The sequence below is a fragment of the Cherax quadricarinatus genome, unplaced genomic scaffold (genome assembly GCF_038502225.1).
Source record: "Cherax quadricarinatus isolate ZL_2023a unplaced genomic scaffold, ASM3850222v1 Contig254, whole genome shotgun sequence".
NCBI lineage: Eukaryota > Metazoa > Arthropoda > Malacostraca > Decapoda > Parastacidae > Cherax > Cherax quadricarinatus.
The window spans coordinates 209,589-230,136 of record NW_027195280.1 but is presented as its reverse complement, the minus strand read 5'-3'; the positions used below and the strand labels follow the sequence as shown (position 1 = coordinate 230,136).

The following is a 20,548-nucleotide window of genomic DNA, read 5'->3' as shown; positions in this document are numbered from 1 at the left end:
GAGTGGTACCGTGGTGGTGAGTGGTACCGTGGTGGTGAGTGGTACCGTGGTGGTGAGTGGTACCGTGGTGGTGAGTGGTACCGTGGTGGTGAGTGGTACCGTGGTGGTGAATGGTACCGTGGTGGTGAGTTGTACCGTGGTGGTGAGTGGTACCGTGGTGGTGAATGGTACCGTGGTGGTGAGTGGTACCGTGGTGGTGAGTGGTACCGTGGTGGTGAATGGTACCGTGGTGGTGAGTGGTACCGTGGTGGTGAGTGGTACCTTGGTGGTGAATGGTACCGTGGTGGTGAGTGGTACCGTGGTGGTGAGTGGTACCGTGGTGGTGAGTGTTGCTGTGGACTCAGTATTAACAATCTTTACCTCCAGTAACACAACATCTGCTCATCCCATCTCTGGTATTCCAGATATCCCCATAAACAAGCTGGTATATCCAAATCATACAACAGTAAGAAAGGTTTCAGTAAGTGCAGCGAGGGACTGGTGGCACTGTAAGACATGAGAGAAAGTATTCCAGTCAACGGTTGTGTTGCGCCAGACGTAACTGAGGTGTTAGTAGAACGCAACACAGAGAGGCGAGATAGGATTGACTGTGCGCGGTACAGTGTTGGTGCCTGGGCCAATGTGTTGTTTGTGTTACCCTTCTGTGTGTTGGCGCTCTCTGTCTGCCTCTGGATGACATCAAGAACGCCAGACCAGTTACACACACCGCAGAGTATCTCGCCCCGTCCAGTCTACCATGTACGTCTTGCTCTCAACATGACGTTACGTCCATTGCACCAGCCACGTCCACCTCAGAATATCACGTTACGTCAGAATATAACGTCGCAACCAGTCCTACAGTCAGGGCGACGGCGACGCAGACAGAAACGCCAGGTGAGTGCAAGTGTTTTCACTCTCTAACCCACTCTAATATTTCCCTAAGTTAATGTTAGGAATATGAAATCAGAGACGTAGAGACGGCACAATATATAGATAACCTGCACATAGGAGAAAGAAGCTTACGACGATGTTTCGATCCGACTTGGACCATTTAGTCACACTGTGACTTTGTATATGGCCCAAATCGGACCGAAAAGTAGTCATGGGTTTGTTTTTTATCATGTGCGGGTTATATGTGTATTGTTCCAGTCACGGTATTGTGAGTTTATTCTGTAGAGACGGCAAATTATCGTAGTTATGAATAGCAACTTGTTGCAGTCGGAGTTACAGCGCAATCGGCTTGCAACCGAATGGTCTTCGGTTCGAATCCTGGGCAGGTGGACTCTAGTAGACGAGTCTCCTTACACCAGCTGCCCCTCGTCACCTTCAGTGTAACGTTACCTGAGTGTCAGTCGATCATTGTGGGTGGCATCCTGGGGGCTGGTCAAGTACTACGAACAAGTGACCAATTGAATTGTTTCTCAGATGACGAACTGTTCACCTGGAACAAAGTACACTGGAACAAATAAACACTGAGAGCCAACACTGTATACAAAACAGGGAACGGACGAGGCTTGTAACCACGGCAAATGAATCCAGAAGCTTACAGGCTAGTGTTATCCAGTGGGCCAGCTGGCCCACTGGTTAATACAGCTGGTCCACTGGTTAATACAGCTGGCCCACTGGTTAATACAGCTGGTCCACTGGTTAATACAGCTGGTCCACTGGTTAATACAGCTGGTCCACTGGTACATTGGGTTTTTAATGACGTTAAATAAATACGAGAGTTGGTTTAGAAAGACATGTAACCAAACACTGACATGTTTATTAGAAAACGTTTCGGTCCTGGGACCTTGATCACTTCTAACATACAGAGGTAGAAAGACATTATATATAGGAGGAGAGTGAGGTGTGAGTGACGCATGGTGACCTGAGTGAGGTGTGAGTGATGCATGATGCCCTGAGTGAGGTGTGAGTGATGCATGGTGACCTGGGTGGTGTGAGTGACGCATGATGCCCTGAGTGAGGTGTGAGTGACGCATGATGCCCTGAGTGAGGTGTGAGTGACGCATGATGCCCTGAGTGAGGTGTGAGTGACGCATGGTGACCTGGGTGGTGTGAGTGACGCATGATGCCCTGAGTGAGGTGTGAGTGACGCATGGTGACCTGGGTGGTGTGAGTGACGCATGATGCCCTGAGTGAGGTGTGAGTGACGCATGGTGACCTGGGTGAGGTGTGAGTGACGCGTGAGTGACGCATGGTGACCTGAAGAATGTCATGTTGGGATGAGGACGGGTAGACGACATTCGTCAGGTCACCATGCGTCACTCACACCTCACTCAGGTCACCATGCGTCACTCACACCTCACTCAGGTCACCATGCGTCACTCACACCTCACCCAGGTCACCATGCGTCACTCACACCTCACTCAGGTCACCATGCGTCACTCACACCTCACTCAGGTCACCATGCGTCACTCACACCTCACTCAGGTCACCATGCGTCACTCACACCTCACTCAGGTCACCATGCGTCACTCACACCTCACCCAGGTCACCATGCGTCACTCACACCTCACTCAGGTCACCATGCGTCACTCACACCTCACTCAGGTCACCATGCGTCACTCACACCTCACCCAGGTCACCATGCGTCACTCACACCTCACTCAGGTCACCATGCGTCACTCACACCTCACTCAGGTCACCATGCGTCACTCACACCTCACCCAGGTCACCATGCGTCACTCACACCTCACTCAGGTCACCATGCGTCACTCACACCTCACTCAGGTCACCATGCGTCACTCACACCTCACTCAGGTCACCATGCGTCACTCACACCTCACTCAGGTCACCATGCGTCACTCACACCTCACCCAGGTCACCATGCGTCACTCACACCTCACTCAGGTCACCATGCGTCACTCACACCTCACTCAGGTCACCATGCGTCACTCACACCTCACCCAGGTCACCATGCGTCACTCACACCTCACTCAGGTCACCATGCGTCACTCACACCTCACTCAGGTCACCATGCGTCACTCACACCTCACTCAGGTCACCATGCGTCACTCACACCTCACTTAGGTCACCATGCGTCACTCACACCTCACTCAGGTCACCATGCGTCACTCACACCTCATTCAGGTCACCATGCGTCACTCACACCTCACTCAGGTCACCATGCGTCACTCACACCTCACCCAGGTCACCATGCGTCACTCACACCTCACTCAGGTCACCATGCGTCACTCACACTTCACTCAGGTCACCATGCGTCACTCACACCTCACTCAGGTCACCATGCGTCACTCACACCTCACTCAGGTCACCATGCGTCACTCACACCTCACTCAGGTCACCATGCGTCACTCACACCTCACTCTCCTCCTATATATATAATGTCTATCTCTGTATATTAGAAGTGATCAAGGTCCCAGGACCGAAACGTTTTCTAATAAATATGTCGGTGTTTGCTTACGTGTCTTTCTATACCAACTTGTCGGTATTTATTATCAAAGTTTATACCAAACACGAGAGTACCTGTAGTGACCTGCTTCAGTATTTAGTATCTTCATTGTTGAAACGTTTCGCCTACGCAGTAGGCTTCGTCAGTCAAATACAGAGGCAGCAGGAGTAGCAGCGAAGTAAAGACAATGTAATCAGTCCATTAACTTTGCAGAAAATAATATTTGAGGTGGTCAGTCCCTCAGCCTGGAAAAGATTTCAGTTCCATAATCTGGAAAGATGTCGTTCTGTGCCATGGAAGAAGCCAACTGTGTAGGAGAAATGTTTTAACAATAAAGATTCGCAACTATTGCAGATGTCTTAATTATCAACTTGTCGGTATTTTATAGAAAGGGAGCGGCCAGTGAATGGATGTCTAGGGCAATTTGTGTTAATTGCTGGCTAGACAGGAGCTCCAAGGTTTGCTATACTACAAGTAGGATCGTTGGAGATAAGATAGATGTGCTGGGATTAATCACATGTGCAGGAAGCATAGATGTTATTGTTATAACAGAGATCTGGTTCAACCTGAAAGATAGAGATGCCTTCTGAATACCACATACAAGGCTATAAATTATTCCTGTTGATAGGGTTAACAGGAAGGGTGATGGAGTGGCAATGTATGTCAACGATAATTTAAATTGTTGCGTTAGATAAGAAGCGTCGGACATAGAATCTGTTTGGCTACAGTTTCTTGAGGTTCGTGAGAAACTCATCTTGGGTGTGATTTACAGGATCCCAAACCTTGATAGGGAATGTAGTAAATTCTATGGGACGAAATTCATCAAGCATCTAGATATGAAAAAGTTAGGTTAATGGGAAATTTCAGCTTTAGACAAACAAACAGGACATATTGAGTCTAGTGACTTTCTTGATACGATCCAGGATTGCTTTTTAAAACAGTTTGTGGCAGAACTAACTAGCGGAAATAACCTATTTGAGTTGGTTCTTGCTAACAAGAAATTATTAATTAAAAAATCTTGAGGTTAATGCTGAGTCTGGGGAAAGTTATCACAAATCACTCAGTTTCAATATATCACGAAGTTATCTTAATAACTACAGTCCAGTCAATGTCACTGGCTTCTGCTTGACCGATTACATAGTATGTACTGAGAAATTACCTGGGTGGATTAAACTGGAATGACTTGACTATGGGTCAGGTAGGTTGTGATGGCTGCCCATATGACAGTTTTCAAAGCATAGTTCCAAACAGGGAAATTAGATCAGACAAAAATGTCCCTAAAAGAACAAACAATAGATTAAAACATCTCACGGTCAAAAGAGGCATTTACAGGGAAATCAAGGAAGAAATCCACTCAAGAAATCAATATATTCCACTAAAAAGAGAAATAGAAAAAAGGAATAAGAAAGGCAAGAAGAGATTAAGCATAAAGGTTTCTTTCAGGTATACAGGAGTAGGATTAGAGACAAGATAGACCCAATCTTAAGATACTTGAGTCAGCTCAATGACAATGTGTAGCAACTTCAACACTTATTTCCTCTCAGTTTTTATGGAGGAAGAACTAATGAAACTCCAGCAATAATAAGTTATGTAGAACAGGACTAGAAAGTAAGTTATGCAGGATGAGAGTCACTATTGATGTGGTCCTCAGACAAATAGAGAAATTAAAACTTAACAGATCCCCAGGCCCTGATGAACTCTTTGTAAGGGTGTTAAAGGAACGTAAGGTTGAACTCAGCAAACCTTCGGCTAGTCTGTTCAACATATCACTACAAACCTAGGAGTAGGTGCGAACAGCACCACGACTATGGTGCTGTTCGCACCTACTCCTAGGTTGAGGGACTGATTACCTCATCTTCTGTACATAGTTCTACTGTCTTCAAGTTATGTCCTAGAATTTGTATTGATAAAGCCACTGGATGGCGAAACGTCACAATAAAGATACACAGATGTTGCACATGTGTCTTACTCTCACAAACAGATGTACCTGCGTAAAGTTGAAGTTGATGTAGGTTCACCAGGACGGGTCATGGCCCGGGTCTTCTCCATGTGGTACTGACTCCTGGTCGAGTGTCAGAGTTGGTACAAGTGATGTACCGTTTACAGCCCTATGGCGGGGGCAGCCCTATGTAAAGGGCACAGTGAGCATCTTTGTGTTCAGCGGAGTACCCTTTACAGCCCTATGACGGGGGCAGCCCTATGACAAGGGCACTGTGACTCAGCTCCAATTCAGCCATTCCTGACACTCAGGCCGCACCCCGAGTGCCAGAACGACTCAGAAGTTTCTCTGGAGATGTTTTGAACACCTAACGTCTGACAGAAGTGACCTGGGTAAAGAGTACATGAGTATATATAGGGTGGAGAGACAAGTGGAGAATCCTGGGTAGGTTGGTTCTGAGACGGACCTGCACAGGTCGGGCAAGTGTGTAGGATAACGATGAAGTTCCTTGGCAAGGTGTTCAGCTATGTTGTAGAAGCCGTTGTTGTGGCTGAAATTGTTAGATATACAGACAAGTGATGATTCCACAGTTCTGCGGTGCTGGGTGTCGTCTTCCCTGGGCCCCTCAAGAGAGATTCCTTGAAGCTGGTGAAGGGCTCTTGATCCAGGGAATTGGATTTGTGCTCCAGTTCCCTGAATTGAGCCTGAATACCTTCCATTCCCCCCTCCCCCGACAGGCGCTGCATAATCCCTACGGGTTTAGCGCTCCCCCATGATCGTAATGATAATTTTTCCCTGGCGACAAGTCTTGCGTTTCTGTAGTGATTAAATGGTTGTGGAAGTGTCGGTGATGAACGCAGGTGTTCCTTAAACCGTCGGTTCTGTCTGCGTATTGGTTGGTGTTCTGAAACACGTGTTTGGAGGTCTCTGGATGTCTCACCCACGTATAACTGGCTGCAATCGTTGCAAGGGATTATTTATACCCTTGCAAAGGAACGAACCTGATGGTGCTTCTTACTGACGATATCTTTGATGGTGGTGGATGTGGAGGTAGATACTTAGAATGTGATGCTGGAAAAATTGTTGGTAATGTGTTTGGCAACGGAGTCGGTGAGGAGGACTATATATCTCCTCTCGGCAGTGTCTTGTCTGTGTGAGTTGAAGATATTATATGCCCTGCGTCTGTAGTCTCTAATGAAGTGACGAGGATAGTGAAGCTTAGAAATACTTGTACGATGAGAGAATATTCTTCCTCAAGGAACTCATTGCTACATATTTGGAGTGCACGAAGGGAAAAGCCTATGAATACACCACCTTTAGTTTTGGTGTCGTGGTGAGAGTAGAAATGGAGAAGATCGTGTTGGTTGGTAGGTTTACCATAGACTTTGAAACGAAGATCGTGGTCAGCTTTGCAGAGAAGGACATCAAGGAAAGGAAGAGTGTTGTCGACTTCTTCTTCTAGTGTGAAATGGATTGAGGCTCGACCTGGTTGAGCTTGTGTTGGAGAGCTTGAACGTTGAAGCGTCTGGGAGTTACGATGAGAATGTCATCAACATAACGGAGCCAGGTGACAGAAGAGGGAATAAATAGAGGAAGATCTCTCGGCTTCTACAGATGTTCCATGAACAGGTTCGCCAGTACCGCACCAAGTAGGGAACCCCTGGGTAGTCCAAAAGTCTCCTGAAACAAGTAATTTTCCAAAGAGAAACATATAAAGCCAACACACTGTTTAACAAGGTCGATAAAATCACTGGCTGGAATAGGAAGGTCTACCTGAAGGGTGTTTCGGGGATCAACGCCCCCGCGGCGCGGTCCACGACCAGGCCTCCCGGTGGATCAGGGACTGATCATCCAGGCTGTTAGTGCTGGCTGCACGTAGTCCAACGTACGACCCACAGCCCGCCTGATCCGGCACCGACTTTAAGTATCTGTCGAGCTCTCTTTTGAAGGCAGCCAGGGACCTATTGATAATTTCCCCTTATGTCTGCTGGGAGGCTGTTGAAAAGTCTTGGGCCCCAGACACTTACGGTGTTTTCTCTTAGTTTATCAGTGGCGCCCCTACTTTTCATTGGGAGTATTTTGCATCACCTGCCCAGTCTTTTACTTTCGTAGGGAGTGATTTCTGTCTGCCGATTCGGGACCATCCCTTCTAGGATTTTCCAAGTGTAGATTATGACATATCTTTCTCGCCTGCGTTAAAGTGAGTACAAGTCAAGTCCTCCCAAGCATTCCCAGTAGTTGAATTGTTTGAAAGAACTTGTATGTGCAGTAAAGGTTCTCAGTACACTCTCTAGATCTGCAATTCATCTGCTTTGAACGGAGATGTTAATGTACAGCAGTATTCCAGCCTAGAGAGAACAAGTGATTTGAAAAGGATCATCATTGGTTTGGCATCTCTCGTTTTGAACATTCTCATTATCCATCCTATCATTTTATTTGCAGTTGTGATCGTGGCACTCTTGTGATCCTTGAAAGTGAGATCCTCAGACATTACCACTCCCAGGTCTCTCACATTATTTTTTCACTCTATTGTATGATCAGAGTTTGTAGTATACCTAAGGGAGTCAAAGGAGTAAAGGAAGTCATCAGTTTTTCTGTGCAGATCAATGGCTACTGTAGTAGGTACCCGTGTAAATAGGGACGTTACATCTAGGGGGGACAATGGAATGGCAGTCTACATGTGGAGTTTTTCAAGGCCAGGCTGATGAAACACTGCTTTTTAAAGCTAAATACTTCAAATCTGCGGATGACATTTTGTGTCTTTGGTCAAATGATATGGTCCTGGATACATTTTTTTTTACAGGGACTTAATGCTTTGGTCCCGTCTATTAAATTCACCGTCAAGAAAGAAGTGGACTCTAAACTTCCATTCTTAGATGTGCTGATACACCAGGTTGTTACAAAGTTCAGTATATAGGAAAGCCACTAATGTGTGCTCATATATTCACAACTATTCCGACCATCAGACGAAAGTTAAAAGTAATGTTTATCTGACTATCTTTATCAGAGGTCACTGTGTGTGCAGCCAAGAGTTCCTACATGAAGGAATTAGGAAAATATTTGACACCACCATGAAACTGAGGTGCCATAAGGAGTTGATAGAAGCAGCAGTGGTGGCAGCTAGGAAAACTTACCACAGAGCTGAGCCCAGGATAACACAGCTGAGCCCAGGATAACACAGCTGAGCCCAGGATAACACCTCAGATCAACAATGTCCTGGGTCTTATATTCAATGAAAATTTATTTGTCCTGCCGAATGCTCTTAAAAGATGTAACATGCAGCTAGCTGCTGGATGCTGGGGCCAGGAGCTGTAGTGACTTACGAGTGTCAGGTCTGCTCTTCCATCTTATCCACCTTAATGCCAGCCACACAAGAGATATTTAAGGTTTCATTACAGTCTGCGGAGAGATGTTTTAGGTTGTTACAATACGTGGAAATCAACGAAATTATATACAAATTTTAGTTTTTACATTTATCTCTGCTGTTTAACTTTATATATAAAAACTTACATAAAAAAAAGTGAGATCGTGAAACATTGTGAAGGTTGATGGAGGAGTCTGCTAGTGTATATATGATGGAGGAGTCTGGTAGTGTATATATGATGGAGGAGTCTGGTAGTGTATATATGATGGAGGAGTCTGCTAGTGTATATATGATGGAGGAGTCTGCTAGTGTATATATGATGGAGGAGTCTGCTAGTGTATATATGATGGAGGAGTCTGCTAGTGTATATATGATGGAGGAGTCTGGTAGTGTATATATGATGGAGGAGTCTGGTAGTGTATATATGATGGAGGAGTCTGGTAGTGTATATATGATGGAGGAGTCTGCTAGTGTATATATGATGGAGGAGTCTGCTAGTGTATATATGATGGAGGAGTCTGGTAGTGTATATATGATGGAGGAGTCTGCTAGTGTATATATGATGGAGGAGTCTGCTAGTGTATATATGATGGAGGAGTCTGGTAGTGTATATATGATGGAGGAGTCTGGTAGTGTATATATGATGGAGGAGTCTGGTAGTGTATATATGATGGAGGAGTCTGGTAGTGTATATATGATGGAGGAGTCTGGTAGTGTATATATGATGGAGGAGTCTGGTAGTGTATATATGATGGAGGAGTCTGGTAGTGTATATATGATGGAGGAGTCTGGTAGTGTATATATGATGGAGGAGTCTGGTAGTGTATATATGATGGAGGAGTCTGGTAGTGTATATATGATGGAGGAGTCTGGTAGTGTATATATGATGGAGGAGTCTGCTAGTGTATATATGATGGAGGAGTCTGCTAGTGTATATATGATGGAGGAGTCTGCTAGTGTATATATGATGGAGGAGTCTGCTAGTGTATATATGATGGAGGAGTCTGCTAGTGTATATATGATGGAGGAGTCTGCTAGTGTATATATGATGGAGGAGTCTGGTAGTGTATATATGATGGAGGAGTCTGCTAGTGTATATATGATGGAGGAGTCTGGTAGTGTATATATGATGGAGGAGTCTGGTAGTGTATATATGATGGAGGAGTCTGCTAGTGTATATATGATGGAGGAGTCTGCTAGTGTATATATGATGGAGGAGTCTGCTAGTGTATATATGATGGAGGAGTCTGCTAGTGTATATATGATGGAGGAGTCTGCTAGTGTATATATGATGGAGGAGTCTGCTAGTGTATATATGATGGAGGAGTCTGGTAGTGTATATATGATGGAGGAGTCTGCTAGTGTATATATGATGGAGGAGTCTGGTAGTGTATATATGATGGAGGAGTCTGGTAGTGTATATATGATGGAGGAGTCTGCTAGTGTATATATGATGGAGGAGTCTGGTAGTGTATATATGATGGAGGAGTCTGCTAGTGTATATATGATGGAGGAGTCTGGTAGTGTATATATGATGGAGGAGTCTGGTAGTGTATATATGATGGAGGAGTCTGCTAGTGTATATATGATGGAGGAGTCTGGTAGTGTATATATGATGGAGGAGTCTGCTAGTGTATATATGATGGAGGAGTCTGCTAGTGTATATATGATGGAGGAGTCTGGTAGTGTATATATGATGGAGGAGTCTGCTAGTGTATATATGATGGAGGAGTCTGCTAGTGTATATATGATGGAGGAGTCTGGTAGTGTATATATGATGGAGGAGTCTGGTAGTGTATATATGATGGAGGAGTCTGCTAGTGTATATATGATGGAGGAGTCTGGTAGTGTATATATGATGGAGGAGTCTGCTAGTGTATATATGATGGAGGAGTCTGGTAGTGTATATATGATGGAGGAGTCTGGTAGTGTATATATGATGGAGGAGTCTGCTAGTGTATATATGATGGAGGAGTCTGGTAGTGTATATATGATGGAGGAGTCTGCTAGTGTATATATGATGGAGGAGTCTGCTAGTGTATATATGATGGAGGAGTCTGGTAGTGTATATATGATGGAGGAGTCTGCTAGTGTATATATGATGGAGGAGTCTGCTAGTGTATATATGATGGAGGAGTCTGCTAGTGTATATATGATGGAGGAGTCTGGTAGTGTATATATGATGGAGGAGTCTGCTAGTGTATATATGATGGAGGAGTCTGCTAGTGTATATATGATGGAGGAGTCTGCTAGTGTATATATGATGGAGGAGTCTGGTAGTGTATATATGATGGAGGAGTCTGCTAGTGTATATATGATGGAGGAGTCTGCTAGTGTATATATGATGGAGGAGTCTGGTAGTGTATATATGATGGAGGAGTCTGGTAGTGTATATATGATGGAGGAGTCTGCTAGTGTATATATGATGGAGGAGTCTGGTAGTGTATATATGATGGAGGAGTCTGCTAGTGTATATATGATGGAGGAGTCTGGTAGTGTATATATGATGGAGGAGTCTGCTAGTGTATATATGATGGAGGAGTCTGCTAGTGTATATATGATGGAGGAGTCTGCTAGTGTATATATGATGGAGGAGTCTGCTAGTGTATATATGATGGAGGAGTCTGCTAGTGTATATATGATGGAGGAGTCTGCTAGTGTATATATGATGGAGGAGTCTGCTAGTGTATATATGATGGAGGAGTCTGCTAGTGTATATATGATGGAGGAGTCTGCTAGTGTATATATGATGGAGGAGTCTGCTAGTGTATATATGAAGAGGAAATTAATAAAAGTTAAGAGAGGAAAGAGGAAGATGATGCGGATAACGACAATGTTTATGATAAGAAAAACTTGAGATCAGACGACTGGATGAACAGAATATGGAAGACGTGAGAATATTCGGATATCTGGTAGTGGAGCTGTCAACAGATGGATCTAAGATGGACGAAGTCAACCACAGAATAGAACAGAGGAAAACGTCAAGTGGTGTGTTAGAGACTCTGAGGAATAAATAAGAAGTTTAACCACGAAGGTAAAAAGGGGAAAATGCACGAGAGTATAATAGCATCAACACATGTGTGTGAGGCATGGACTTTCAACATTGCAGCAGCGAGGCGGCGGCTGGAGGCAGCGAGGATGTCACGTCTGAGAGCAACATGTGGCGTCAATATTATGCAGAGAATTGGGAGGTTAGATATTATAAGTCGGTGTGGTGATAGCACAGGCAGACTTCACTTTACTGAGCACGAGTTATTAACGTGGTTTGTGTACTTGGAGAGGATGAAACAGAAGAGAAGGATTAAAATGCTGTATAAATGTGGACTGGAAGGAAGGTGAGATAAAAGACATCATAGGAAGGTTGGAGAGAGAGGAGTGAAGTACGTTGTGACGTCTAGTGGGCATGAACATCCAGCAGGCTTGTCAGAGGCTGCTAGGTCGTGGTTTGGTGGTTTGATGTGCTGTTGGAGTGTAAGCAAAGTAATATTTATGAAAAGATTGAGGGAAAAACCAACTTTGTAAACTTAGGTCCCAGAAGTGGGAAGTACAATTCCTGAAGGAGCAGTGGGAACACTGAAGGAGCAGTGGGAACACTGAAGGAGCAGTGGGAACACTGAAGGAGCAGTAGGAACACTGAAGGAGCAGTGGGAACACTGAAGGAGCAGTGGGAACACTGAAGTAGCAGTAGAACACTGAAGGAGCAGTGGGAACACTGAAGGAGCAGTGGGAGCACTGAAGGAGCAGTGGGAACACTGAATGAGCAGTGGGAACAATGAAGGAGCAGTGGGAACACTGAAGGAGCAGTGGGAACACTGAATGAGCAGTGGGAACAATGAAGGAGCAGTGGGAACACTGAAGGAGCAGTGGGAACACTGAACGAGCAGTGGGAACACTGAAGGAGCAGTGGGAACACTGAAGTAGCAGTAGAACACTGAAGGAGCAGTGGGAACAATGAAGGAACAGTAGGAACACTGAAGGAGCAGTGGGAACACTGAAGGAGCAGTGGGAACAATGAAGAAGCAGTGGGAACACTGAAGGAGCAGTGGGAACACTGAAGGAACAGTAGGAACACTGAAGGAGCAGTAGGAACACTGAAGGAGCAGTGGGAACAATGAAGGAGCAGTGGGAACACAGAAGGAGCAGTGGGAACACTGAAGGAGAAGTGGGAACACTGAAGGAGCAGTAGGAACACTGAAGGAGCAGTGGGAACACTGAAGGAGCAGTGGGAACAATGAAGGAGAAGTGGGAACACTGAAGGAGCAGTAGGAACACTGAAGGAGCAGTGGGAACACTGAAGGAGCAGTAGGAACACTGAAGGAGAAGTGGGAACACTGAAGGAGCAGTAGGAACACTGAAGGAGCAGTGGGAACACTGAAGGAGCAGTAGGAACACTGAAGCAGCAGTAGGAACACTGAAGGAGCAGTGGGAACACTGAAGGAGCAGTAGGAACACTGAAGGAGCAGTGGGAACACTGAAGGAGCAGTAGGAACACTGAAGGAGCAGTAGGAACACTGAAGGAGCAGTAGGAACACTGAAGGAGCAGTGGGAACACTGAAGGAGCAGTAGGAACACTGAAGGAGCAGTAGGAACACTGAAGGAGCAGTGGGAACACTGAAGGAGCAGTGGGAACACTGAAGGAGCAGTAGGAACACTGAAGGAGTAGTGGGAACACTGAAGGAGCAGTAGGAACACTGAAGGAGCAGTAGGAACACTGAAGGAGCAGTAGGAACACTGAAGGAGCAGTAGGAACATTGAAGGAGCAGTGGGAACACTGAAGGAGCAGTCGGAACACTGAAATAGCAGTGGGAACACTGAAGGAGCAGTGTGAACACTGAAGGAGGAGTGGGAACACTGAAGGAGCAGTGTGAACACTGAAGGAGCAGTGGGAACACTGAAGGAGCAGTGGGAACACTGAAGGAGCAGTGGGAACACTGAAGGAGCAGTAGGAACACTGAAGGAGCAGTAGGAACACTGAAGGAGCAGTGGGAACACTGAAGGAGCAGTGTGAACACTGAAGGAGCAGTGGGAACACTGAAGGAGCAGTGGGAACACTGAAGGAGCAGTGGGAACACTGAAGGAGCAGTGGGAACACTGAAGGAGCAGTAGGAACATTGAAGGAGCAGTGGGAACACTGAAGGAGCAGTGGGAACACTGAAGGAGCAGTAGGAACACTGAAGGAGCAGTGGGAAAACTGAAGGAGCAGTAGGAACACTGAAGGAGCAGTAGGAACACTGAAGGAGCAGTAGGAACACTGAAGGAGCAGTGGGAACACTGAAGGAGCAGTGGGAAAACTGAAGGAGCAGTAGGAACACTGAAGGAGCAGTAGGAACACTGAAGGAGCAGTAGGAACACTGAAGGAGCAGTGGGAACACTGAAGGAGCAGTAGGAACACTGAAGGAGCAGTGGGAAAACTGAAGGAGCAGTAGGAACACTGAAGGAGCAGTGGGAACACTGAAGGAGCAGTGGGAACATTGAAGGAGCAGTGGGAACACTGAAGGAGCAGTGGGAACACTGAAGGAGCAGTGGGAACATTGAAGGAGCAGTAGGAACACTGAAGGAGCAGTGGGAACACTGAAGGAGCAGTAGGAACACTGAAGGAGCAGTGGGAAAACTGAAGGAGCAGTAGGAACACTGAAGGAGCAGTGGGAACACTGAAGGAGCAGTGGGAACATTGAAGGAGCAGTGGGAACACTGAAGGAGCAGTGGGAACACTGAAGGAGCAGTGGGAACATTGAAGGAGCAGTAGGAACACTGAAGGAGCAGTGGGAACACTGAAGGAGCAGTGGGAACACTGAAGGAGCAGTGGGAACATTGAAGGAGCAGTGGGAACACTGAAGGAGCAGTGGGAACACTGAAGGAGCAGTGGGAACATTGAAGGAGCAGTGGGAACACTGAAGGAGCAGTGGGAACACTGAAGGAGCAGTGGGAACACTGAAGGAGCAGTGGGAACACTGAAGGAGCAGTGGGAACATTGAAGGAGCAGTGGGAACACTGAAGGAGCAGTGGGAACACTGAAGGAGCAGTGGGAACACTGAAGGAGCAGTAGGAACACTGAAGGAGCAGTGGGAACACTGAAGGAGCAGTAGGAACACTGAAGGAGCAGTGGGAACACTGAAGGAGCAGTGGGAACACTGAAGGAGCAGTGGGAACATTGAAGGAGCAGTGGGAACATTGAAGGAGCAGTGGGAACACTGAAGGAGCAGTAGGAACACTGAAGGAGCAGTGGGAACACTGAAGGAGCAGTGGGAACACTGAAGGAGCAGTGGGAACATTGAAGGAGCAGTGGGAACATTGAAGGAGCAGTGGGAACACTGAAGGAGCAGTGGGAACACTGAAGGAGCAGTGGGAACACTGAAGGAGCAGTGTGAACACTGAAGGAGCAGTGAGAACACTGAAGGAGCAGTAGGAACACTGAAGGAGCAGTGGGAACACTGAAGGAGCAGTGGGAACACTGAAGGAGCAGTGGGAACACTGAAGGAGCAGTGGGAACATTGAAGGAGCAGTGGGAACATTGAAGGAGCAGTGGGAACATTGAAGGAGCAGTGGGAACACTGAAGGAGCAGTAGGAACACTGAAGGAGCAGTGTGAACACTGAAGGAGCAGTGGGAACACTGAAGGAGCAGTGGGAATACTGAAGGAGTAGTAGGAACACTGAAGGAGCAGTGGGAACACTGAAGGAGCAGTAGGAACACTGAAGGAGCAGTGTGAACACTGAAGGAGCAGTGGGAACACTGAAGGAGCAGTAGGAACACTGAAGGAGCAGTAGGAACACTGAAGGAGCAGTAGGAACACTGAAGGAGCAGTGGGAACACTGAAGGAGCAGTAGGAACACTGAAGGAGCAGTGTGAACACTGAAGGAGCAGTGGGAACACTGAAGGAGCAGTGGGAACACTGAAGGAGCAGTAGGAACACTGAAGGAGCAGTGGGAACACTGAAGGAGCAGTAGGAACACTGAAGGAGCAGTGTGAACACTGAAGGAGCAGTGGGAACACTGAAGGAGCAGTAGGAACACTGAAGGAGCAGTAGGAACACTGAAGGAGCAGTAGGAACACTGAAGGAGCTGTGGGAACACTGAAGGAGCAGTAGGAACACTGAAGGAGCAGTAGGAACACTGAAGGAGCAGTGGGAACACTGAAGGAGCAGTGGGAACACTGAAGGAGCAGTAGGAACACTGAAGGAGCAGTGGGAGCACTGAAGGAGCAGTGGGAACACTGAAGGAGCAGTGGGAACACTGAAGGATCAGTGGGAACACTGAAGGAGCAGTAGGAACACTGAAGGAGCAGTAGGAACACTGAAGGAGCAGTAGGAACACTGAAGGAGCAGTGGGAACACTGAAGGAGCAGTGGGAACACTGAAGGAGCAGTGGGAACACTGAAGGAGCAGTGGGAACACTGAAGGAGCAGTGGGAACACTGAAGGAGCAGTGGGAACACTGAAGGAGCAGTAGGAACACTGAAGGAGCAGTAGGAACACTGAAGGAGCAGTGGGAACACTGAAGGAGGAGTAGGAACATTGAAGGAGCAGTGGGAACACTGAAGGAGCAGTGGGAACACTGAAGGAGCAGTAGGAACACTGAAGGAGCAGTGGGAACACTGAAGGAGCAGTAGGAACACTGAAGGAGCAGTAGGAACACTGAAGGAGCAGTGGGAACACTGAAGGAGCAGTAGGAACATTGAAGGAGCAGTGGGAACACTGAAGGAGCAGTAGGAACACAGAAGGAGCAGTAGGAACACTGAAGGAGCAGTGGGAACACTGAAGGAGCAGTAGGAACACTGAAGGAGCAGTGGGAACACTGAAGGAGCAGTGGGAACACTGAAGGAGCAGTGGGAACACTGAAGGAGCAGTAGGAACACTGAAGGAGCAGTGGGAACACTGAAGGAGCAGTAGGAACACTGAAGGAGCAGTGGGAACACTGAAGGAGCAGTAGGAACACTGAAGGAGCAGTGGGAACACTGAAGGAGCAGTAGGAACACTGAAGGAGCAGTGGGAACACTGAAGGAGCAGTGGGAACACTGAAGTTCGAAGAACCATTAAACTGTCTCAAATCTTCCCTCAAGGCAGACATTAAGTTCGTCTTTTTTTTCTTAGGCGGGACACCACCCGTGTCTTATAAAAGGTAAGTAAGTATATATTTATTGAGGAAAAATTGTATTTATAAGAGTATTTCGGCTTTTTTTACTGACTTTGCCTAATAAAACTGATGTTAAAAAACTGTAAGAGCAGTGTGTGTGAACACTGTCTTCCAGCGGTGTGTGTGAACACTGTCTTCCAGCAGTGTGTGTGAACACTGTCTTCCAGCAGTGTGTGTGAACACTGTCTTCCAGCAGTGTGTGTGAACACTGTCTTCCAGCAGTGTGTGTGAACACTGTCTTCCAGCAGTGTGTGTGAACACTGTCTTCCAGCAGTGTGTGTGAACACTGTCTTCCAGCAGTGTGTGTGAACACTGTCTTCCAGCAGTGTGTGTGAACACTGTCTTCCAGCAGTGTGTGTGAACACTGTCTTCCAGCAGTGTGTGTGAACACTGTCTTCCAGCAGTGTGTGTGAACACTGTCTTCCAGCAGTGTGTGTGAACACTGTCTTCCAGCAGTGTGTGTGAACACTGTCTTCCAGCAGTGTGTGTGAACACTGTCTTCCAGCAGTGTGTGTGAACACTGTCTTCCAGCAGTGTGTGTGAACACTGTCTTCCAGCAGTGTGTGTGAACACTGTCTTCCAGCAGTGTGTGTGAACACTGTCTTCCAGCAGTGTGAGTGAACACTGTCTTCCAGCAGTGTGTGTGAACACTGTCTTCCAGCAGTGTGTGTGAACACTGCCTTCCAGCGGTGTGTGTCAACACTGTCTTCCAGCAGTGTGTGTGAACACTGTCTTCCAGCAGTGTGTGTGAACACTGTCTTCCAGCAGTGTGTGTGAACACTGTCTTCCAGCAGTGTGTGTGAACACTGTCTTCCAGAATTGTGTGTGAACACTGTCTTCCAGCAGTGTGTGTGAACACTGTCTTCCAGCAGTGTGTGTGAACACTGTCTTCCAGCAGTGTGTGTGAACACTGTCTTCCAGCAGTGTGTGTGAACACTGTCTTCCAGCAGTGTGTGTGAACACTGTCTTCCAGCAGTGTGTGTGAACACTGTCTTCCAGCAGTGTGTGTGAACACTGTCTTCCAGCAGTGTGTGTGAACACTGTCTTCCAGCAGTGTGTGTGAACACTGTCTTCCAGCAGTGTGTGTGAACACTGTCTTCCAGCAGTGTGTGTGAACACTGCCTTCCAGCAGTGTGTGTGAACACTGTCTTCCAGAATTGTGTGTGAACTCTGTCTTCCAGCAGTGTGTGTGAACACTGTCTTCCAGCAGTGTGTGTGAACACTGTCTTACAGAATTGTGTGTGAACACTGTCTTCCAGCAGTGTGTGTGAACACTGTCTTCCAGAATTGTGTGTGAACACTGTCTTCCAGAATTGTGTGTGAACACTGTCTTCCAGAATTGTGTGTGAACACTGTCTTCCAGAATTGTGTGCGAACACTGTCTTCCAGAATTGTGTGCGAACACTGTCTTCCAGAATTGTGTGTGAACACTGTCTTCCAGAATTGAGTGCGAACACTGTCTTCCAGCAGTGTGTGTGAACACTGTCTTCCAGAATTGTGTGTGAACACTGTCTTCCAGAATTGTGTGTGAACACTGTCTTCCAGAATTGTGTGTAAACACTGTCTTCCAGAATTGTGTGTGAACACTGTCTTCCAGAATTGTGTGCGAACACTGTCTTCCAGAATTGTGTGTGAACACTGTCTTCCAGAATTGTGTGTGAACACTGTCTTCCAGAATTTTTGGTGAACACTGTCTTCCAGAATTTTGGGTGAACACTGTCTTCCAGAATTGTGTGCGAACACTGTCTTCCAGAATTGTGTGTGAACACTGTCTTCCAGAATTGTGTGCGAACACTGTCTTCCAGAATTGTGTGTGAACACTGTCTTCCAGAATTGTGTGTGAACACTGTCTTCCAGAATTGTGTGTGAACACTGGCTTCCAGAATTTTGAGTGAACACTGTCTTCCAGAATTGTGTGTGAACACTGTCTTCCAGAATTGTGAGCGAACAATGTCTTCCAGAATTGTGTGTGAACACTGGCTTCCAGAATTGTGTGTGAACACTGTCTTCCAGAATTGTGTGTGAACACTGTCTTCCAGACTTCTGTGCTCTCTCCTAACAGCCCAGGTCAACCCAACACAGTGCTACACAACACTCACCAACACAACACAGTGCTACACAACACTCACCAACACAACACAGTGCTACACAACTCTCACTAACACAGCACAGTGCTACACAACACTCACTAACACAACACAGTGCTACACAACACTCACCAACACAACACAGTGCTACACGACACTCACCAACACAACACAGTGCTACACAACACTCACTAACACAACACAGTGCTACACAACACTCACCAACACAACACAGTGCTACACAACACTCACCAACACAACACAGCGCTCCACATCACTCACCAACACAACACAGTGCTACACAACACTCACCAACACAAAACAGTGCTACACATCACTCACCAACACAACACAGTGCTACACAACACTCACCAACACAACACAGGGCTCCACATCACTCACCAACACAACACAGTACTACACAACACTCACCAACACAACACAGTGCTACACAACACTCACCAACACAACACAGCGCTCCACATCATTCACCAACACAACACAGTACTACACAACACTCACCAACACAACACAGTGCTACACAACACTCACCAACACAACACAGTGCTACACAACAATCACCAACTTAACACAGTGCTACACAACACTCACCAACACAACACAGCGCTCCACATCACTCACCAACACAACACAGTGCTACACAACACTCATCAACACAACACAGTGCTACACAACACTCACCAACACAACACAGTGCTACACAACACTCACCAACACAACACAGCGCTCCACATCACTCACCAACACAACACAGTGCTACACAACACAGTGCTACACAACACTCACCAACACAACACAGTGCTACACAACACTCACCAACACAACACAGTGCTCCACATCACTCACCAACACAACACAGTGCTACACAACACAGTGCTACACAACACTCACCAACACAACACAGTGCTACAAAACACTCACCAACACAACACAGTGCTACACAACACAGTGCTACACAACACTCACCAACACAACACAGTGCTACACAACACTAACCAACACAACACAGTGCTACACAACACTCACCAACACAACACAGCGCTCCACATCACTCACCAACACAACACAGTGCTACACAACACTCACCAACACAACACAGCGCTCCACATCACTCACCAACACAACACAGTGCTACACAACACTCTCCAACACAACACAGTGCCACACAACACTCACCAACACAACACAGCGCTCCACATCACTCACCAACACAACACAGTGCTACACAACACTCACCAACACAACACAGCGCTCCACAACACTCACCAACACAACACAGTGCTACACAACACTCACCAACACAACACAGTGCTACACAACACTCACCAACACAACACAGTGCTACATAACACTCACCAACACAACACAGTGCTACACAACAATCACCAACACAACACAGTGCTACACAACACTCACCAACACAACACAGTGCTACACAACACAGTGCTACACAACACAGTGCTACGTAACAAAGTGATACGCACTCGCCAACATAACACAGTGCTACACAACACAGTGCTACACAACACAATGCTACACAACAGTGTTACACAACACAGTGCTACACAACACTGTGCTAGACAACACAATGCTACACAACACAGTGCTACGTA

The 20,548-nt window shown here is 46.7% G+C and overlaps 1 protein-coding gene across 1 annotated transcript in view; it reads left to right on the top strand.

Moving 5' to 3' along the window:
* Positions 1-381: 381 nt before the first annotated feature.
* The window catches only part of LOC128703261 (uncharacterized), a gene marked incomplete at its 3' end in the record, with an annotated part of 199,359 nt that continues 179,192 nt past the window's right edge, over positions 382-20,548 (top strand). The window contains exon 1 of the mRNA XM_070080256.1: positions 382-873. Within this exon, the coding sequence (XP_069936357.1) occupies positions 496-873 (378 nt within the window). The remainder of the gene's footprint in view (positions 874-20,548) is intronic.